This window comes from Humulus lupulus, chromosome 2 (assembly GCF_963169125.1).
Source record: "Humulus lupulus chromosome 2, drHumLupu1.1, whole genome shotgun sequence".
NCBI classification, from domain to species: Eukaryota; Viridiplantae; Streptophyta; class Magnoliopsida; order Rosales; family Cannabaceae; genus Humulus; species Humulus lupulus.
Window position 1 is genome coordinate 32644507 of NC_084794.1, and position 23285 is coordinate 32667791.

The 23285-nt window shown below is 39.6% G+C and overlaps 1 protein-coding gene across 1 annotated transcript; it reads left to right on the top strand.

The window, feature by feature from the left end:
• The first annotated feature begins 1079 nt into the window (after positions 1 to 1079).
• LOC133817635 (large ribosomal subunit protein uL2z-like) lies at positions 1080 to 2635 on the top strand. Its single transcript, XM_062250207.1, has 2 exons — positions 1080 to 1574; positions 2081 to 2635. Exons 1-2 carry the CDS (start codon positions 1135 to 1137, stop codon positions 2424 to 2426), a joined length of 786 nt encoding a protein of 261 aa, XP_062106191.1. The 5' UTR covers positions 1080 to 1134; the 3' UTR covers positions 2427 to 2635.
• Positions 2636 to 23285: the final 20650 nt, after the last annotated feature.

Sequence of the window (23285 nt, forward strand, 5' to 3'; positions counted from 1 at the left end):
GAAGAATAAGAAAAACCAGTTCGTCGTCGTCGTTGTCGTCGGAGGCAGCGGCGGAGGTAGCATCGCCGGAAGAAATCTGAGGAGAGATCGTGAGAAAGAAAATAAGAAATGAGGAAAAAATGGGGGAGGAGAAAGAAAGAAATGAGAAGAAGAGAGAGAGATCGTGAGAAGAGAAGAGAAAATAAGAGAATTAAGTTTATGGTAATATATTTACCATATTTTAAACTTTTTTTCCAAAATTTACCATATTTTGTACAATTATTTTTTTTCCCATAAATTTAGAAACTATATATATTTTTCCCATATTTATGTAAGCATCTCAAGACAAATTTGAGATGTCACAGGACTAGCCTAAGAGGGCAAGGGTATAAATTAGCCCATGAAGGCATCATACTGGTTGAATTTAGGCACAAGGTAGGCTAATAATAAAAGAAAAAGACATATAAATGCCCAAAAATTGTGAACCCAACCCAAAACTTTAACCACAACCATCATTAAGACATTAAAAATATAGTATTAAATTATAAATGCTAAAATCAATCCTATTTTTAGTATAACTCCTTAAGAATTGACTTTCACAAGAAAATAAATTATTTTTGTTTGTCAATTGATTAGCTTAGATTATTTTGATTTGTTGTTATAAATCGAGTATATGTTGTATAATATTCTTGCCATTTGTAATATTTCTCTAATTGTTATAAACATATAAAAAAAATCCCTTAAAATACATTAATTAAAAAATAGTGATTGTATAAGTTATTTTTAACAGTAAAAAGTGATGGTACATCTCAGCATTTAAATAAAAATGACACATTTTCACTAGTTTTGGTCCTTTGATTACCAAAATGTGATAATAGCCAAAACTTTCCAATTTATGGGTTTATATACTAATTTGATAAAATTATGGTTACTTTTGTTAACATATTGTAAAAACATCGTATTTTTGAAAAGCAATCTCATTTGTTATTACAAAAAGTGTTGTCTTGTCTCGAAATGTCATTCATCCAAGATTAGGGCTCTATTAGACCTAAAAGGAAAAGGGCAATCTTGTAAAAATAAGTTCAGATATAAACCCTAGCTCCATCGCTCTATTTCTTCAACCAGGTCGCCGCCCAAAAAACCTAATTCTCAGAAATGGGACGAGTCATTCGTGCGCAGCGTAAGGGTGCGGGATCGGTCTTCAAGTCCCATACCCACCACCGTAAGGGTCCGGCCAGGTTCAGGTCTCTCGACTTCGGCGAGCGCAATGGTTACCTGAAGGGTGTGGTCACTGACATCATCCACGACCCAGGAAGAGGTGCCCCACTCGCCAGAGTCACCTTCCGTCACCCTTTCCGGTACAAGCACCAGAAGGAGCTTTTCATCGCCGCAGAGGGTTTGTACTCTGGCCAATTCATCTACTGTGGAAAGAAGGCCAATCTCGTTGTGGGTAATGTTCTTCCTCTCAGATCTCTCCCTGAAGGTACCGTCATTTGCAACGTCGAGCACCACGTCGGTGACCGAGGTGTCCTTGCTAGGGCTTCTGGGGACTACGCCGTCGTTATCAGTCATAACCCGGACAATGGAACCTCCAGGTAATTCAATAATTATTTTTTAAATTTCTAATTTTTATTTTAATGTTATTTGATATTTTTTTGGCTCTAATATATTCGTATTACACTTGTTTGAGCTGTTTATATTTATGTGATTTAATAATATACTGTTTTTTTTTCTTCTGAACATAATCTTTCATAGAAATTGAATTTTCTTAAAGGTTTATGCTTTGGTCCATTTCCATTAACTATAGGAGCTCATGTTTACCTTCTGAATTTCATATGGGGTCGAATTATTTTTGGCTTATATTTGAATTGAACAGCATTCTTCTATTTTGATTATACTCAAATTCAAGTGTGTTAGTGTTGAAATTGTAGTCAATTTTGTTGGGTATTTTTTCTTGGTAGCTCGTTCATATTGTAATAGATGTTATTCGTTATATTATGTGCTTTCATGTGTTTTTGAAGTTCATTATTAATATTTCACCAGACCCTCATACAGAGTCAGCTGAAGTTGTTCTTATTACATTGATGTTCCTATTTTGTAGAGTCAAGCTTCCATCTGGTGCCAAGAAGATTTTGCCAAGTGGTTGCAGAGCTATGATTGGTCAGGTTGCAGGAGGAGGTAGAACTGAGAAACCTATGTTGAAGGCAGGAAATGCTTATCACAAATTCAGGGTGAAGAGGAACAGTTGGCCTAAGGTTCGTGGTGTTGCTATGAACCCTGTTGAGCATCCCCATGGTGGTGGTAACCATCAACATATTGGTCACGCTAGTACTGTTCCCAGAGACGCTGCTCCCGGGCAAAAGGTTGGTCTCATTGCCGCCAGAAGGACTGGTCGGCTTCGAGGACAAGCTGCTGCTGCTGCTTCAAAGTCTGACAAGGGTTCTTAGACATTTTTATGTGCCTATGGAAATCTTTCATTGTGCATTTTGCTCTCTTCGATACTACTGTTTTATTATTCTGCTTAGGATTGGCTTCAGTTTCTGGATTAGAACTACAGTTTTGCATTATGATAATCATGTGTTCTATTGTTTTGCTTTTGTTGGAAAGTACTGCTTGGCATTTTTTAATTTACGGAATGCACTTGTTAGTTTTGCCAGTTTTCCAGTTATCATTACACCTATTGAAGCCAAGTAATCCTCCTATCGATGCTTTTTGCAACGTTGCAGAAAAAATTAACATGCTAAACATTTTGAATCCTGCTTCAAGTGTGCTAATTGCAATAGAACTTATTTATAAACATGCTTCAGGATTTTATTTAATATCTTGTTTTTTTGTCGTTGTCTATCGGCTTTTTTTTTCGTTAATATCATTTTTCTCTTCGATAGTTTTTATTTAGCCATAACAGAAATTTAAAAGTGAAAATTATATGTTATATGAGAATTTTAATAGATTATGCGAAAGTATGGTTTTTTTTTTCAAGAAAGGTTAATCTATGACTTTTATTTTTAATTTTACTTTTATGGGTTTAGTTTTTCATATTTTTGTATAAAAAGTTTGTTTATGTTATATTTTCACTCTTAATCAAGTTTTATGAATTTGAAATAGTATGTTTGTAATTTGATTATTTTTTTTAGTTTATTTGATTATTTTTATATTAATTTTATATAACTATTTTTATATTAAATTTTTTCATGATTTTTTTGCAATTTTTTTTTAATTTAAATTGTGTTTATTATTATTTTTTCTTTTTTTTTTAGGTTGTACGTTTTTTTCTTCAAAACCTGGGTAAGGTAACAAGTTACTTAATTTATTTTTCAAAATTATATAAAAAAAACTTCTACCGCTAGCTTAAATAACATTTATCTAGAGGGTTAACCAGTTACTTGTTTGTTTTTTCACATTTGTGTAAAAAATAGTCTTAGAGGTTAAATAACATGTATCAGGAGTGGTAACCAGTTACAGTGAGATTAGTAACTTACTACCATAAGAGGGGTAACCCGTTATCATAAGAGGGTGACGGGCCACTCATATTAGAAATGAAAAAAAACTTCACATTTGAAGTGAAAAAAAAGAAGAGTAAGTATGATTTAGTAACCTAGGTAACCAGTTACCATATAGAACCCAGAAATATACACACACATCAGAATGTGAAGGTAACCAGTTACCTCCTAAAATATACAAACAAACAACGTGAAGGTAACCAGTTACCACAGATCTTAAGATAGAAAAAAAAAAACCAGATCTGACCACGAACCAACCTCCTCCCTCGACCACCACCAGAAACCCCCATCCCCTGCGCGCAAAACCTCATCACAAACCCAGCCATCCACGTTGTTTTGCAAAGCTCCAAGCACCACAAATCGCACACAACCCAAGCGCCACCCTTCTTCCTCGCCTCCGACCACCACCAGCACATCCCTCACCTCAGCCTATCCTCGTCGTTTTGGATTTGGGGGATCGCGAATGGAATCACGCAGAGATGCGCGGATTGAGTTTGTGTTCGTCGATGGTGTGGCTGGGGTGTTCTTGGCTGGGTTTTATGGAGGTGCGCGCCTAAGGTGGTGAAGTTGGCTGGGTTTCACAGAGGTGCGGCTGGGGTGTTCTTGGCAGGTGGTAAGGGGGGTGGCCGGAGATGATGGTGGAGATGGTGAGGCGGCCGAGTGGAGGAGTGGTTGGGTTTCATGGAGGTGCGACTGGGGTGTTCTTGGAAGGTGGTGAGGGTGGGTGACCGGAGATGATGGTGGAGATGGTGAGGCAGCCCAATGGAGGAGTTTTGGCTATGGTGGAGATGGTGAGACGGCTAGGGCAAAATGAAAGAGATGATGGACTTGGCTAAAAGAGTTTTGGCTATATTAATTATCATAGTACCCCTCCTTTTGCTCATTTGTTTTGATTAATTTTGATTTCCAATATGGGATTAGTTTTCCCATAAATTAAGTTTTTGTTAATTAAATTTTTATATACAAATTAAAGAAAGTGTAACTCCCATATTTTTGCACATTGATGGCTAAAAAGCCATATTTTTAAAAAATCCCCAATTTAAAAAGTTGAATTTGTGATTGTTTGGTAATTTTAGAACAGAAAAATAGGAGAATGTTTAAAAGTCTTTTGGAAATAATGATTTGAGTACAGTTTTTTAGCTTAAACTTTAGGAAAATTTACAAGTGGTATTGTTTTTTAGATTTTATTTCCAAAATTACCGTGTAACATTATATTTATAAAAATAATGTTTTTAATACATTTTTTGTTTTGTATACTTGTTTGTTTGTGATACAATTGTTCAATCTTATTTTTTTTAATTTCATCTTTTGACATGTGACAATTTATGGTTGATTAGCGATACCTCGTAATACTATTTAAATTCAAATTGTGAGAACCTATATTAGCGGTATGTGAACTCTTTGTATTGTTAGGTATCAGTGGTGCCCCTTAACAATTCTATAAAAAAAGTTCTAGATATTATTTTTATTTTAACTAATTCTCTCTTTTTTCCGCGACTTTAAGCAAATTTTTCGAACACATCGTCGGTCATTTGGGCTCAAGCGTGGTACCATTGCGATATATTCTTCAAATTGATCATTTTGATATGTGAGAAGCATAGGTTTTTTCGTCGCTAGAGAAGATGACCGGAATAAAAAGTCACCTTTTAGTTTCTTTTATATTTGGTTAACTAAAAAGTAACCAAACTTTAAACTTAAACAAAATTCAATATACCGACCAACTTCATGGGTTACTAAAAAGTATTTTGATATTTCATATTTAAAAATAACTGGATGATATTTTAAAGAGCAATTTCGATAGATCTCTAAATAAACTTATAAATAAGCCAAATAGTATCTTAAACGTCATAAAATAAGTTACATTACAAAAAAAAAAAAACTATACTTATTTTGCTATATGGTAACGCTTTAGTTTCTGAAAGAAACAATATGAATTTTTCCCCGAACTATTACCACTTGCAAATCGTGCCCCCGAACTATTCACATTGTTAAATATTCCCCCCGAACTATGCACATTAGCGAATTATGGGACTTCCGTTAGTTTTTGGATGATGTGGCTAACAGATGGTTGACTTATGCAATTTGGGCAACATCAATGCCACGTGTATATTTCAATTAAAAATTAATAAAAAATAATAACAAACAATTTAAAAATTATAAAATTTATATATATTTTTTGGACAATTCTTTAGTCCTTCACCTTTAAGTTTTGGGAGAGCCTTCTATGTGCACGCAGTTGCGGTTCAATACCGCCTATCAACCTCAGACGGATGGACAATCTGAGAGGATGATTCAGATATTGGAGGATATGTTATGAGCCTGTGTGCTGGACTTTGGGGGATCTTGGAGTAAGTATCTCCCTTTGATCGAATTTTCTCATAATAACAATTATCAGACGACTATTGGAGTGACTCCGTATGAAATGTTATATGGGAGGAATTGCCCATCACCCATTCATTGGAATGAGACGGGTGAGAGGAAATATTTAGGCCCTGAGGTCGTTCAGAGGACTAACAAGGCAATTGAGAAGATTAGAGCTCGGATGCTCGCCTCCCAGAGTCGACAGAAGAGTTACTCAGACTTGAAACGTAGGAGTGTAGAGTTTCGAGTCGGTGATCTTGTGTTCCTCAGAGTTTCTCCTTTAAGAGGAGTGAAATGATTTGGAGTGAAAGGAAAGTTAAGTCCTAGGTTTGTTGGCCCCTTCGAGATTCTGGAACGAGTTGGAGAGGTGGCATACATATTAGCTATGCCTCCAGCTTTATCCGGGGTTCACAATGTATTTCATATGACCATGTTCCGAAAGTACGTATCAGATTCTACACATGTGCTGAGTTATGAAAATCTGGAGTTGGACAAGGATATTTCTCATGAGGAGAAGCCAGTTCAGATCCTAGACTGGAAATATAAAGTCTTGCGAAAAGAGACCATTGCCTTAGTGAAAGTGCTGTGGACAAACTGCAAGATAAAAGAGGCAACTTGGGAGCTTGAGCCTGATATGCGAGATCGATATCCCAAGCTATTCAGGTAAAATTTTGAGGACAAAATTTCTGTAAGGGGGGGGGGGGGGGGGTTGTAACGCCCCAAATATGCTAATAAGGCTTAGTGCCTTGATTAGCTTGCCGGGAGGGCAATAATTGGTTTATAGAACTAGATATGCATGTTTAGGAGAATTAAATATGCACGTAGGCCTGTTCTTGTTAACAATGGCATATTTGTAACTTTGGCCCGTCGAGGGCATAAATGTGATTATGTGTGTGTGTTGCGTTTGAGACCACAATATTGTGGAGATATATTTGAGTTATTCAGTACGAGACGATCCTAGCGAGCCAAGTGGTAGTTTAGTCATAACAGGGTCAAATACCCGGCTCGGGGTGAGCTTAGGGGTATTTTGGTAATTTAGTGCATTACCAGGGGTTTATCGGGTAATGGGAAAATTATTTGATGAGTATTTGGGATGTTGGAATTGGTTGGAGAATTTTGAGATAGTTTAGAGATTAGTGAGAAGTGGTGGTTAATGACCACTTTACCCATGAGGGCACTAAAGAACCTAAGTGTGACTAGGGGGGGGGGGGGGGAGGAGTATTTTGGTCATTTTCTAGCATAAGGAAGGATATACTCAGAACCTAGTAGAAGCAAAGTACTTAGAAAACTCTCAGCTCTCTTCTCTCTTCTCTCTCTATCACATTTTTTTTATTTCTCTCCCTCTCTTAGCACTTGGTGGGGATTTTGGAATTTGGAGGAGAAAAGGCTCAAAAACTTGAAGGATTGAAAGCTTGAGCTAGGTTTGGGTTATCTACAGCTAGGAGAACACAGTTCATCACTGAGGTAAGCCCTAACCTCTGCTTTGATTCAAGTTTGATTTAGGTTTAAGGGTATTCTTGAGCTTCAAAGCTCAAGATGTGGGTCTTTGATTTTGATGGGATTTTGATCTGGTGTAAGCTTGGGTTTTATTGATGTTGGTGTGTTAATGATGTTCTGACGCTGAATTTTGAGTTTAGGGTGTGTTTAGATTGGATTTTGGGGGTTTGAATTCGAAGATTACGCAGGTGGGAAACCCATAATTCTGGGTTCGTAGGGGAGCGCCCCAACGCTGGAGTTGGGCGCCCCTGCACTATGCAAGGGAAGCCCTAAAGGGGCTCTTTGACTTAGTTGGTGCCCCAGTGCCTCCTTTGGGAACCCCAACGCTATGCAGGGGAAGCCCTAGGGAGGGCTCTCTGACTTGGTTGGCGCCCCAACGCTACCCTTGGCACCCCAGCGCTAGACCAGTCTCAGCAAAACCCATTTTTAGTGCTTGGGAAGGTTTGGGGGCTCGGGGGAGGGTTCCACCACCCCGTTGGGTGGGATTGGAAGTCCCGAGAGCACGGGATTGGTCTCAGAGTTTGTTTTTGGAGATTAAATCTTAATGAGGTTATTATTTATGGTAGTGACTAGGTTACCGCTAGGGCTTGGGACATGATCGTGCTCGAGGGTCGTTTATATTTAACTCGTGCTTGGACAAAAGGTAAGAAAACTATTGGTTCCCATAGAGCATGGAATTCCCCGATTATTTAAGTTTAATTTTGTGTGTGAATATTTGTAGTTGTTATGCTATGTTTTCATGATTATGATTGATCGACGAATGCTGGGATCGAAGAATGCCAGGATCGACGAAGGCCGGGAACGGTGATAGGCATGTTGAATGCAGGGCGAACGAGAACAAGCATGCTGAGTGCAGGCCACCATGGCATGGCCATCTAGGGTGTGTATTCACCCGTTCAGTGAAGACCGCGAACCCAGTGCCTGGTAAAGCACCTGGGTTGGCATAGGTCGTTATTTGAATAGTTGTTATCTGTTTAAAGTTGTGCGTTTACTAGATTGAATTGTCATATGCTATGTGTGGGGTTTTCTTGCTGGACCTTGGATTACGAGTGCTCTATGGTGCAGGTAAGGGCAAAGGAAAGGCCGACCAAGCATGAGTTGGAGGACATGGAGCGGCGCGTACATGTTTGGCCTACTTGGCTGCCACGACCAGGGTCGTTTTGAGGGACATGTTATACACAGTTGATTTTGTCGCTTTGGTCGACTATACCTTAACTTTTGAATTGTAAATACATTTTTAAATAGTGTTTTGGGATCTCGATGTAACATTTTTATGAGTTTAATAAATGTCCAAACCTTTTATACTTAATTACAATTAAATGAGCTTTTATTCTGGTTTAATCATACTGTTCAGTCTAAAACCTCGATTAGTGAGCTAATGGCACAATTTAAAATTACATGGTAACGAACCTAAGGAAGTAGGGCGTTACAACTTGTGTAACGACCTAAAATCACTAATAAGGCTTAAGGGCCTTGATTAGTGTGCAGGGAGGGCATAATTGGTTTATGTGTGATTTAAATGATTAAATGCATGATTATGTGATAAGCATGCTTATATGATTATATGGATATGTGAAATGCATGACTACGAGTATTAGTATGCATATAGGCTTTGTTTAGCTTATAGGAGCATATTTGTAATTTTGGCCCGTTGAGGGCATAAATGTGATTATTTGTGATAAATTGTTAAAATCACATTATTATGTGGATGTATTTGCAGCATAATGCTCGAGGCGATCATAGTGAGCGGTTTAGCGATATAGTCACGGCGGGGATTTATACCCGGCTTGGGGGAGCCTGGGGGTATTTCTGGGAATTCGGGAAATATATTGGAGACTATTTGACATTGGGGAAAATAATTGGTGATTAATTAGACGATGAGATTTAAGTGGTAAACGTTAGGGACACTCAAGGAATTAGCGGGAATTGGGAGCAAATGACCAAAATGCCCTTAGAGTGATTAAGAGACTTGGATTTAATTGGGAGGGCAAAATGGTCTTTTGATTTTTAAAAGGGGATAAATGATGTATTCTTTTCATTTTAGACTCTCGTGGAAGTTGTAGAAAGGGGTAGAAGCTGAAAAAGAAAGGAAAGAAAAAGAAGGAAAAAAATAGAGGACTTAACTTACCTCTCTTTCTCCCATACGATTTGCTCTCTCTCACCCTTTCTTATGGACTTTGAAGCTAAGAACTCAGAGGAAGTCTAGGCTTGGTTTGGGGTATTGATCCTTGGAGAAGCTAAGGAGTTCAGTTGGAGTTAGCTACCAATTAAGGTAAGGTTTAATTGTTTTGTCTGAATTTTCTGGGTTTGTTGAGGTTGATTCTGAATTTGGATTTTGGATGAAAATTTAAGGACCTAAGCTTGGGGATTTGAGGAACTAAAGTCTGGAAGGGAATTGAAAGCAACCTAGGGTTGAATTCACTCAGCTAAGGTAAAAAATTCTAACTTTGTTTATCTGGGTTTTCTGATGAAGTTCTTGAGCTTCAAGCTCAATTCTGGTTTTTTGTGTTTGAGGATGCTTGTGGCCAAGTTTTGATGTTGTTAGGTCATGTTGGATGAGATATAGTGGATGGTAGGATCAATTTGGAGTTTAGTTAAGGTTTGGAGTCGGTTTATGGAGCTTTGGTTCGGGGAAGTTCGAAGGAAAAATCCAGAAGTTTTGCATGTGCTGGTTGTAGCACTAGGTAGGGGGCGCTATAGCGCTAGGCGACATTTTCTGGGGGGCTTGAGTCTCTGACTCTAGTGCTGTAGCGACCACCATGTAGCGCTGTAGCACTGCCATGCCTCCAGAAATGGGTTTTGGGTATTTTTCTTAGGGTTTTTGCTTGGGGGCTCGGGGGTCGATTCCACCACCCCGTTTGGTGGAATTGGGATTCCCGAGAGCTTGGGATTGGTCCCGAAGTTGGGTTACGGAATTGAGATTTAATGATGGTTCTACTTTATGGAATGTGACTAGGTGTACGCTAGGGATCAGATTGGGATCGTGCTTGAGGGTAATTTCAATTAGTCAAAGCACTCGAAATCAAAGGTAAGAAAATTGCACTCGGTATGTGGTTATGTTGGGACTAAGAGTTACCTACACTTGTATGTGATGTCATATGATGGTATTATGCCATGGGGACATGAGATAAACGGCCTAAGAGTGCCAGAATTAATATTTGCGCACAGGACGCGACTCGACCACTGGTAGCTGAGGTTAAGTATATAATCACTGAGCTCGGCCTAAGCGAGCCGGAGTCAGTGGGAAAACCATAGGGTGCGGCCTAAGGGGGTCGACCCTGGATATTTTGTGATGTGTTTATTGTTATTAATCTGATGATTATGACATGTTTATTATTTGGATGATTGATTGTTAGTTTGCAGATTGATATCATTGATTATGTGAATAATGTGACCCGCTGAGTATCTGATTGATGATTTGTGAATTATCTGACTGTTGATTATCGTTTATGCTCTGCAATATGGTTTTCTTGCTGGGCCTTGGATCACGGGTGCAACGTGGTGCAGGTAAAGGCAAGGGCAAGGTGGACTATTCCTGAGTTGGAGAGCTCTGGGGTAGAATGTACATAGTCAGCTGATCAACCGCCATGACCAAGGGATGGTTCAGGGACAGGAGAACCTAAAGTGTCTATTTTGCCATCAGAGTGGCTTGTGATTGTACATAAACTTTGAAATTTTGTAAACTATCCTCTAAAACCTATTTTGGGTTCCCATGTATTAAACGTTTATTTTAATGAGAAATTTTATGTTTATGACCAAAATATTTTAACCCTAACCTAATAACGAATTTTGGGTCACGTTTTCAACTATATAACTTGATTAGCAAGTTTTGCACCTTTATAATCACACAGTGTAACGACCTTGGTTATCCAGGGTGTTACAACTTGGTATCAGAGCGTGCCAAGGTTTATGGTTCCTGGAGATTGACTGAACATGTACGCTCACTGCCAGAGACAAGCTCAACTCAGAGTTTGTTGGTATTGAGTGAATTGCCTGTTTAATTGTTTAAGTGAATTGCCTTGTTTGCCTAATTGATATAGATAGAGCATGATGAATATGTATATGATGTTAGAGTATGTCCCCTTTGATAGCTATATATTTATGTGATGCATGCATTATGTTGATTTGGTGTTTGTATATGACTGATTGGGCTGGGAGGTGATTTTTGGATGTTGTTATCGTGCCTGATGTGTGGCGTCATTGGTTGCAGGCATACTGAAGTTATGCCCCAATGATCAATTAGACTCAATAGAAATATGGCCGGAGATGACAACCAGGGTCAGGACCCTCCACCTGCCCCACAGAACTGGCAACAGATGTTTGCCGAAATGCAAGCTAGACTTCAACGAACTGAAGATGAACTCCGAGAACTGAGGCAACAAGCTCCTCCTTGGAATATGGGGTTACAGATTCCATAGGCTATGGCACCAGTGCCAGCCCAGCCTGTGATGAAGAATAGGTGGGAGCCTTTGTATGAAAGGTTCAGAAAGCAACACCCTCCCACCTTTGAGGGCGGTCCAGACCCACTGCGGGCAGAGCAGTGGATGAACATGACTTCTTCCATTCTGGATTTCATGAGGGTGGAAGGGAACGAGAGGGTGGCTTGTGCCAGTTATATGTTGAGGGAAGACACCCGCATTTGGTAGGAAGTTGTGTCCCAGAGGAGGGATTTGACCGTTATGACCTGGGATGAATTCAGAGAAGTCTTTAATGAGAAGTATTACAGTGTTGCAGTCCGAGCTACAAAGGTGGATGAGTTTACTAATATGACTCATAATATAATGACCGTTACAGAATATGCTTTGAAGTTTGACTGGTTGGCGAAGTTTGTGCCTACTGATATGGCATGGAGGGATCACTTTGTGCAGGGATTGAACATGATGGTAGCCGTGATGTTAAGATAACATTGGACCTGAGGATACCACTTATGCTCAGGTAGTGGAGAAAGCCCTTACAGCTGAGGGGGCTGAAGATCAGATATGGAGAGAAGGCGTCGCAAGGCGCGATGTTCAGAGGACGGTGCCTCCCTTCACTAGTTCTAGCTGAGGTAGTGGACCCAGTGAGCAGAAGAGAAAGGCCCCAGATTATTTTGTCCCTCCTGGTCTAGATAGGAGGGCATGAGGTGCTTTTAGTGGCCGTCAGGGCGAGGGAGAGAACTGGAGAAGCTTCCCAGAATGTCCACAGTGCAGGCGGCGACATCTGGAGGAGTGCAGAGTCAGAACATGCTTCATCTATGGGAGTGTCAGTCACTTGAGGAAGGACTGCCCACAAACCAGAAAGGAAGAACCCAAGAGGAGTGATAGCCTCACTCTAGCCAGAGTGTTTACTTTGACCCAGATCGAGGCTGAGGCTAGTCCCTCAGTTGTGACAGGTCAGATTTCTAGTGCTGGTTCTTCATTTATTGCATTGATTATTTCAGGTGCTACTCATTCGTTTGTGTTTGCTAGTGTGATAGGACATTTGTGTAGACCTTGTGACTTGTATGCTAGGGGATTTATGACTTTGTTGCCAACTGTGGAACTGGTAGTCTCTAGGAGAAGGGTTAGAGCATTACCAGTAAAGATAGATAGTAGGGAGTTGTCGGTGGATCTGATTGAACTGGTGATGGATGACTTTGATATGATTCTGGGAATGGACTGGTTATCAAAGTACGGGGTGACGGTAGACTGCAAGCGAAGAATGGTGACCTTTGAACCGGAATGGGAGGAACCCTTTGTGTTTGTGGGGACAGTGAGTAGGCCACAAGTACCTATGATCTCTGCACTGAAGGCTAGAGACCTAATGCAAGAAGGTTGCATAGGATTCCTAGCAAACATAGTGGATACCTCTAGGATCATTTCAGTTGGACTAAATGAGACCAGACTAGTGTGCGAGTTTCCTGATGTATTCCCAACAGACCTGCCAGGGTTGCCACCACACCGAGAGATTGAGGTTGTCATAAAGTTGGCCTCAGGAGCAGAACCAGTATCAAGGACACCATGTAGAATGCCTCCAGCAGAGTTGAAGATCCAGTTGTTAGAGTTACTGGATCTAGGATTCATCAAACCCAGTTTTTTGCCATGGGGTGCTCCAGTGTTGTTAATCAAGAAGAAGGATGGGTCCTTTAGAATGTGCTTCGACTACAGAGAGCTGAATAAGTTAACTATTAAGAATAAGTATGCATTGCCCATGATCGATGACTTATTTGACCAGCTACAGGGGAAGACAGTGTTCACTAAGATTGACATTCGATTTGGCTACCATCTATTGAGGATTAAGGAGGAGGACATACCAAATACCACTTTTTGTACAAGGTATGGAAATTATGAATTCATGGTTATGCCCTTTGGATTGACTAATGCCCTAGCAACCTTTATGGACTTGATGAATAAGGTATTCAGGGATTACTTGGATAAGTTTGTGATCATATTCATCGATGATATACTGGTGTACTCCCAATCAGAGACAAAGCACAAGCATCATCTTCGTTTGGTACTACATCGGCTGAGGGAGCATAGGCTATATGCTAAGTTCAGTAAATGTGAGTTTTGGTTGCCCCAAGTGACATTTCGGGGCCACATTGTGAGTAAGGAAGGGATTCTAGTGGACCCAGCCAAGATTGAGGCAGTGAGAGATTGGCCAAGACCGAGCAGTGTATCATAGGTTAGAAGCTTCTTGGGATTAGCGGGGTTTCATCGGCAGTTCGTTGAGGGATTCTCTAGAATAGCCACACCGTTGACTAAGCTGACACGTAAGAAGACCCAGTATGTCTGGACATATAGATGTGAGAATAGTTTGAAGGAGTTGAAGGAGCGACTGATCACCGCTCCGGTACTGAGTCTTCCATCAGACGAAGAGAAGTTTGTGGTGTACTAGATGATTCACGGAAAGGTTTGGTGTGTGTATTGATGCAAGTTGGGAAGGAGATAGCCTATGCGTCTAGACACCTGAAGGAGTATGAGCAGATGTATCCCACTTGTGATCTGGAACTGGCAGCGTGGTATTCGCACTGAAGGTTTGGAGGCATTACCTGTATGGGGATAAGTGCGAAATATACACCGATCACAAAAGTTTGAAGTATTTCTTTACTTAAAAGGATTTGAATATGCGCCAAAGGCGTTGGGTGGAGTTGGTAAAGGACTATGATTGTCTGATCTTGTATCACCCAGGAAAGGCTAATGTAGTGGTCAACGCATTGAGTCAGAGGGGCTTGAGGCAGTTGTTCAATTCGAGATAGATATCAGAAAGGTTAGCTGAAGAGATGACGAGAGTAGGAATTGAATTGGTAGTTGGTCAGCTTGCCAATATCACGCTTCAGTCCACGCTCCTTGAGAGGATCACAGAAGCACAGGGGGACGATCCTCAGTTGAGGAGACACAGGGAGGATGTCTTAGCTAGATTGGCTAGAGACTTTTCTATTATCAAGAATGATCTATTGAGATATAAAGGTCGGATTTGCGTCTCGATGAATTCTGGTATTAGGTGGGAAATTCTGGATGAGTCTCATACCACTCCCTATTCCTTACATCTGGGTGCGAAGAAGAGGTACCAAGATCTAAGGACTTTGTATTGGTGGCCATGGATGAAGAAAGACGTGGTGGATTATGTGGCCAAATGTTTAACTTGTCAGCAGGTAAAGGTTGAACATCAAAGGCCAGGGGGGTTGCTGCAGCCTATAGGGATTCCAGAGTGGAAGTGGGAGGATATCACCATGGACTTTGTGGTTGGATTGCCGAAGACAGTGGGGCAACATGATTCTGTGTGGGTGATTGTGGATATGTATACCAAATTAGCCCACTTTCTGCCTGGTAGAACGACTTATACGGTGGAGCAGTACGCTAAGTTGTATGTAAAAGATATCGAGCAACTCCATGGGGCTCAGAGGTCGATAGTATCCGACAAGGACCCCACCACCTCTAAGTTTTGGGAGAGCTGCAGAAGGCTATAGGCACGCAGTTGCAGTTCAGTACCGCCTATCATCCTTAGACGGATAGACAGTCTGAGAGGACGATTAGAATACTACTGAATATGTTACGAGCCTGTGTGCTGGACTTTGGGGGATCTTGGAGTAAGTATCTCCCTTTGATTAAAGTTTCTTATTATAACAGCAATCAAACGACTATTGGAGTGGCTCCGTATGAAATGTTAAATGGGAGGAAGTGCCGATCGCCCATTCATTAGGATGAGATGGGTGAGAGGAAATATTTAGGCCCTGAGGTCGTTCAGAGGACTAACGAGGCAATTAAGAAGATTAGAGCTCAGATGCTCACCTCCCAAAGTCGATAGAAGAGTTACTCAGACGTGAAACACAAGAGTGTAGAGTTTCAAATCGGTGATCTTGAGTTCCTCAGAGTTTCTCCTTTGAGAGGAGTGAAATGATTTGGAGTGAAAGACAAGTTAAGTCCTAGGTTTTTTTGGCCCCTTCGGGATTCTAGAATGAGTTGGAGAGGTGGCATACATATTAGCTATGCCTCTAGCTTTATCCAGGGTTCACAACGTATTTCATGTGTCCATGTTCCGAAAGTACGTATCAGATTCTACACATGTGCTTAGTTATGAAAACTTGGAGTTGGATCAAGATTTTTCTCATGAGGAGAAGCCGGTTCAGATCCTAGACTGGAAAGATAAAGTCTTGCGAAAAGAGACCATTACCTTGGTGAAAGTGCTGTGGAAAAGCTGCAAGATAAAAGAGGCAACTTGGGAGCTTGAGTCTGATATGTGGGATCGATATCCCAAGCTATTCAGGTAAAATTTTGAGGACGAAATTTCTGTAAGGGAGGAGGGGGGGGAGGGGGATAGTTGTAACGCCCCAAATATGCTAATAAGGCTTAGTGCCTTGATTAGCTTGCTGGGAGGGCAATAATTGGTTTAATTATGTTACTACGTGGTTAATTGTGATTTATGTGTCTCGGTACGTGATTTCTTGAATTAAATGATTATATGACTAGATATGCATGTTTAGGAGAATAAAATATGCATGTGGGCCCGTTCTTGTTAATAAGGGCATATTTGTAACTTTGGCCCGTTGAGGGCTTAAATGTGATTATGTATATGTGTTGCGTTTGAGACATCAATATTGTGGAGGTATATTTGACTTATTCGGCACAAGACGATCCTAGCAAGCTAAGTATAATTTTAGTCATAACAGGGTTAAATACCCGGCTCAGGGTGAGCCTCGGGGTATTTTGGTAATTTAGTGTAGTATTGGGGGTTTATCGGGTAATGGGAAAATTATTTGATGAGCATTTGGGATGTTGGAATTAATTGGAGAATTTTGAGATAGTTTGGAGATTAGTGAGAAGTGGTGGTTAATGACCACTTTTCCCTTGGGGCACTAAAGAACCTAAGTGTGACTAGAGGGTATTTTGGTCATTTTCTAGCTTAAGGAAGGATATACTCAGAACCTAGTAGAAGCAAATCACTCAGAAAACTCTCAGCTCTTTTCTCTCTTTCTTTATCACATTTTCTCTCTCTCTCTTAGCACTTGGAGGTAGGGGTGAACATTTGACCCGCAAAACCTGCCCGACCCGAACCCCGAGAACCCGAATTATCGAAAAACCCGTTCATTTCGGGCTTAACCCGACCCGAACTCGAAATATGTCGGGTCGGGTTCAGGTTTTAAAATGCACTAATTTCGGGTATGGGTGTAACCAGAACCCGACCGAAAATTTAAAAAAAAAAAATCTGAAAAACAAATATGATAACCCTAAAAGTAAAAACTTTTTCTTCTTCTCTTTCACCCTTACTCACGCACGGCCGAGCCTCCCTCAGCAGAGCCACCCACCTAGCTCCCTTACTCACACCAGCTCGCCTCCCTCACTCACACCAGCTTAGCTCCAGTCCAACCCCCCTTCTTCTCTCTCACGCACGGTCAAGAGAGGAAAGACCCATGAAGACAGTCACGCGGAAACCTCACTGCTGCCCATGCCGTTGCCGACCAGTTGCTCGTCCCCATTCCCTCTCAACGTCGGCCTGGTGAGTTCTTTATTTTGAATTTTCTTCTTGTTCTTCATTATATAAACTAAAACGTGTGTGTGTTGTGTTGAGTGTTTCGTGACCCCTCATATCTGAGTATTGATTATATATTTTCCAATTTTTTGTCCTTTCTATTTGATTAGTGAGACAAATTAAAGTGCATAGATTTCAAAACAAGTAAGAAATGAGCATTACTACTTTTGAAACTCTGAGACTGTATAGAAATGATCAATATATTTTGCTAGTAAATGAGGGAAACCAGTAGAGTGGCCTAGCTTTGGGAACTCTTTTTCTGTCCTGTGCATTCCTTTGGTTCTATAGATTGTCATGACAAATATGTCTCTTTCTAGGACAGACCAAAGAGGTGAGTTCTTTGTTTTTCAAATAAACCTGCAGGGTCTTTTGTTTAGAGTCAATAATGATGAATAGAAACGCCATATTCAAAGTACACTAAAATTAATAAGAGACTAAAATTGAACAAGAGACTAGCTAAATCCATCAAACAAATCTAATGTAAGAGAAAAACAACGTCAATTTATACTAGAGTTATCAATTCAACAAGGGCATTCAAAGTACACTAAACCTAATTTATTCAATTTATCCAAGGGAATAAATAACTAATAATACAATTTATTCGTGCATGCCCTTACTTAGTGGATTATAGGCTTGTGTGCTGCTCTGTTGATTAGTTTTTTCTTAAATACGTCGTATTAGGTAATGGATATTGATGAGGTAGATGAAACTCTTCCCTCGATAGATGATCAAGATCAACCACCTCTCACTCAGACTGAAAAGCCTACTCCTCCTACTGAAAAGGGTAGAAAAACTAGGGCTAGAAAGAGGGTTAGATCTCCCATCCCTAATGCTAGTAGTACCGGAAAAACAAAGGGAAAATGGTCATCTGTTTGGGATCATTTTACTAAGGAGGATCCTCCTCCACCCTCGACAGATGCTAACGAAGAGTCTCCTACCCCCAAGTGTATATGTAATTATTGTGGGTCTGACTTCTTGTGTGACAGTAGAAAACATGGGACTAGTCATTTGTGGAACCATTTTAAGAAAGTATGCGAGCTAAGTCTGTATAAGATTGATGAGCAAAGACAAAAGATTTTAAGCTGTCAGCATGTAAAGGGAGGGAAAGAGGGAGAAACAAGTTTAGTAGCGGTAGCTTATAACAAAGAAGCTTGTAGGGTAGCCCTCACACAATATATTGTGATGGATGAGTTGCCATTTAGACATGTTGAGGATGAAGGGTTCAAAAGATTTGTCAAAACACTCCAACCTAGGTTTGAGATCCCTTCTCGAATGACTGTTGCTAGAGATGTATTGAAGTTATATAAGGAGAAGGTGACATTGAAAAATATTTTGAGCCATGAGAGGTTATCGATTACTACCGATACTTGGACTTCCATTCAAAATTTTAATTACATGGTCATCACTGCTCATTGGATTGATAATTCTTGGAAGTATCAGAAAAGAATTATCAATTTTTTCCAAGTGGTAGATCATAAAGGGGAAACCATTGGACATGAGATCGACTTATGCCTTTTAGATTGGGGCATCTCTAAGTTGTTTACCATTACGGTAGACAATGCTTGTTCTAATGATGTTGCCATTAGATACTTGAGGCAATAATTCAAGGAGAAAGAGAAGGGCCTAATTTTGGATGGAAAGTTTTTACATATGAGGTGTTGCGCTCATATAGTGAACCTAATTGTCACTGAAGGGTTGAAGGAAAAACATGGGTCAATTGCAGCAATTAGAAATGATGTGAGGTTCATTAGGTCTTCTCCTGCTAGGCTAAATTTTTATAAGGAGCGTGTCATGTAGGAAATGATTGAATGTATAGGGCTTCTGTGTTTATATGTCCTAATAAGGTGGAACTCCACATATCTAATGCTCAATTGTGCAATAAAATTTCGGAAGGAGGGGCCCCCCACTGTTGATGATTGGGATAAGACATGATGACAGGATGAAAAGAGATGCTAATTATATGAAATATTTTGATGAGGTTGACAAAGATGGAAAACCAAAGGAGGGGCCCCCACTGTTGATGATTGGGATAATGCTTTAGTGTTTTTGAGGTTTTTGGAGACTTTTTACGAACTAACATTAAAATTTAGTGGGTTTACTTATGTTACTACTAATAAGTACTGCATTGAGATCTGCAATATGCAACAGGAGCTGTATGACTTAGTAGCTGACGATGATGAGAATGAGTTATTGAGGACAATGGCAATGTGCATGAAACTAAAGTATGGCAAGTATTGGGGAAAACTTGATAATTGCAATGAGGCACTTCTAATTGCCTTGGTCCTTGACCCAAGATACAAGCTTGACTATCTCAGTCATTGCTTTAGTGCTACTTATGATGAGATGATGTGCAAAGAGATGGTGAAAAGGGTAGAGAAGACAATGCGGGCAATGTTTGATCAATATAATGAGACAACATCAAGTCTTCATCCATCAGCATCTATGACTCAGCTACAATCAACCTCTATTGTTAGTGCTTCATCCACATTCATCATGCCTGTTAGTGGTCGACCTAGTGCCAACAAGAAGTCACGAAATTTGCATGATGAGTTTGTGGCATGGAGATTGGAGAAGGACGATGGAATGACAAAGAATGAGGTCGATAAATATTTGGAAGAGGAACCTGAGCGACCAAGTGATAATATTAATGTTTTGGGATGGTGGGCTAGTAGTGGGTGCAAGTACAAGATTTTATCACTCATGGCTCGTGATGTGTTAGCTATACCAGTTACCACCGGTTCTTCTGAGGCAGCATTTTCTATAAAAGGTCGAATTTTAGATCCTTTTAGAAGCTCACTAAGCCCAAGGATGGTCGAAGCATTAATTTGTCTCAATAACTGGTGGAGCAGATCACATCAACCCATCATTGTTCGAGACTATATGGATGAAGAAGAAGCGCTTGAAACATCAAAGTATCTTGAGTTAGGTAGTTTATTACATTTTATTTGGATTTTCGTGGTCTAACTTGCAACTAAACTAATAACTTATAAATATTTATTTTAAGTGTGTGAATTTTTTATAATCTAATATTTATCTTTTATATTAATAATATTTGTAGAGATGACCAATGATCCTACAAGTGCTGGGCCAGCTTTATCCTCTGTCAATTTTCAATCTTCAGCCTCATCTGCACAACAATCTACGAATTAAAAGAATTGCTTGTAAGAATTTATTCGTGCCTGCCTGCCTTTACTTAGTATGTTGTTATTTATTATCCTTGATTTCTTTTCTTTAATAATTTTTTTATTTGAATTTTGAAAGGAATGAAGGAAAAGAAGGAAGGAAAAGGCATGGACTTTTTTTGTATTTTGAATTTTCATGGACTTTATGTTTATGGTTGTAGACTTATGGACTTTATTATGGTTTTGTAGTTAACTAGTTATGTACTTTAGTTTATGGACTTTATCTTTGTTTATAGTTGTATTTTGGGACTTTCACATTTTTTATGTTTGTAATTGGTAATTTGAACTTTGTTTGTATTTTAAGTCTTTCTGGACTTTTGATTGACATTATATTTTAACTTCTTCTTCTTTCTTTTCTTTTCTTACTTTTTAAAAATAAATAAATGAAAGGATGTATAATAACATAGTTTAAATGACAAAACATTTGGAAAAGGAAAATTACATTACATGGGTATTATTCATTTTTAAAGAAAACTTGATATGTTAGTTAATTTAGATTTTTGAGTTACTTTTTCAAATAATTTCTTGGTAGTTAGAATTGTATAAAGAAAAGTTTACATAAAATAGTATATTTAGTGAAAAAAATAACCTTTATATGATCACACATAATTTTTTTTTCATTTTTATTTAAAAATGATATTTTTGAAAAAATAGTATTTTTGCAAAATTGGGCTTTTCGGCCCAAAACTCAAAAGGCCCAGCCCAACCTGAATCCAACCCAAAACCCAACTCGGCCAAACTTGAAACATGAAACCCAAAAAACCCTGAAAATTTCGGATCAGTTTCAGTACCATTTATCTCAACCCGAACTAGATGAACCCGAAACCTGAAAATCCGACCCGTGTGCACCCCTACTTGGAGGGGTATTTGGAATTTGGAGGAGAAAAGGCTAAAAAACTTGGAGGATTGAAAGCTTGAGCTAGGTTTGGGTTATCTGCAGCTAGGAGAACATAATTCATCACTGAGGTAAGCCCTAACCTCTGCTTTGATTCAAGTTTGATTTAGGTTTATGTGTATTCTTGAGGTGTTCTTGAGCTTCAAAGCTTAAGATGTGGGTTTTTGATTTTGATGGGATTTTGATCTGGTGTAAGCTTGGGTTTTATTGATGTTGGTGTGTTAATGATGTTAATTTTGAGTTTGGGGTGTGCTTAGATTGGATTTTGGGGGTTTGAATTCGAAGATTATGCAGGTAGGAAACCCAGAATTCTGGGTTCGTAGGGGAGCGCCCCAACGATGGGGTTGGGCGCCCCTTTGCTATGCAGGGGAAGCCCTAAGGGGGCTCTCTGAATTAGTTGGCGCCCCAATGCTAGACTAGTCTCAGCAAAACCCATTTTTAGAGCTTGGGAAGGTCTGGGGTCTTGAGGGATGGTTCCACCACCCCGTTGGGTGGGGTGGGAAGTCTCGAGAGCACGAGATTGGTCCTAGAGTTTGTTTTTGGGATTAAATCTTAATGAGATTATTATTTGTGGTTGTGACTAGGTTACCACTAGGGCTTGGGACAGGATCGTGCTTGAGGGTCGTTTATATTTATCTCGTGCTTAGACCAAAGGTAAGAAAATTGTTGGTGCCCATAGAGCAAGGAATGACCCGATTATTTGTGTTTAATGTTGTGTGTGAATATTAGTAGTTGTTATGCTATGTTTACATTATTACGATTGATCGGTGAAGGCCGGGAACGACGATAGGCATGTTGAATGCAGGTCGAATGACAACAAGCATATTGAACGTAGGCCACCATGGAATGGCCATTTAGGGTGTGTATTCACTCGTTCGGTGAAGACCTCGAACTTAGTGCCTGGTGAAGCACCTAGGTCGACATAGGCTGTTATGTGAATAGTTGTTATCTGTTTAAAGTTGTGCGTTGACTGTATTGAATTGTCATATGCTATGTGTGGGGTTTTCTTGCTGGGCCTATGCTCACGGGTGCTCTATGGTGCAGGTAAGGGCAAAGGAAAGGCTGACCAATCTTGAGTTGGAGGGCATGGAGCGGCGCGTACATGTTCGGCCTACCTGGCTGCCACGACTGGGGTAGTTTTGAGGGACATGTTATAAACAGTTGAATTTTTTGCTTAGGTCGACTGTACCTTAACTTTTGGATTGTAAATACATTTTGAAACAATGTTTTGGGATCCCGGTGTAATGATTTTATGAGTTTAATAAATGTCCAAACCTTTTATACTTAATTAACATTAAATAAGCTTTTATTCTGATTTAATCACACAGTTTAGTATAAAACCTAGATTAGCAAGCTAATGACATAGTTTAAAATCATATGGTAACAACTCTAAGGAAGTAGGGCATTACAGTATTTTTCCGCATGATTCTATTACTTTGAATCTTGTTACGTAGCCAAGTGCATTGGTTACTGTAATGACCCAACTACTCTAGACTTTGGACCATTAACGAAAACTATACATAGACACTAATCTTTAACAGAACTTACAAGTGAAAAGATCATAACTTTATTAAAACTTGTAAAAAACAAATGTTAAACTTACATAAAATTTAAAGTAGGATATGGGATCCCATTGTTTTAAAAGAAAAACATAACATAATCGTAATTAAAAGAGATTACATAAATAAGTGTGGAAAAATACACATAAAACCATAAGTAAAGACTTCATCCTCGAATCGAAACTCTCGGCTCTTTGACTCCATTCCGCCTCAATACACATTCCCCAAGCTTTCAAGAACCTTTCCCGCCACTAAAGCTATTTTCCTGCACATATAAACAAAAAGGAGTGAGCCTAATGCCCAGCAAGGAAAATCTAACACATAG

What these genes read in the sequence shown, in the direction of transcription:
- LOC133817635 (XM_062250207.1), top strand. Translation starts at nt 1,135, where the DNA reads ATGGGACGAGTCATTCGTGCGCAGCGTAAGGGTGCGGGATCGGTCTTC. An exon ending in CCGGACAATGGAACCTCCAG is followed by an intron (nt 1,575 to 2,080) that starts GTAATTCAATAA and finishes CCTATTTTGTAG; the next exon opens with AGTCAAGCTTCCATCTGGTG.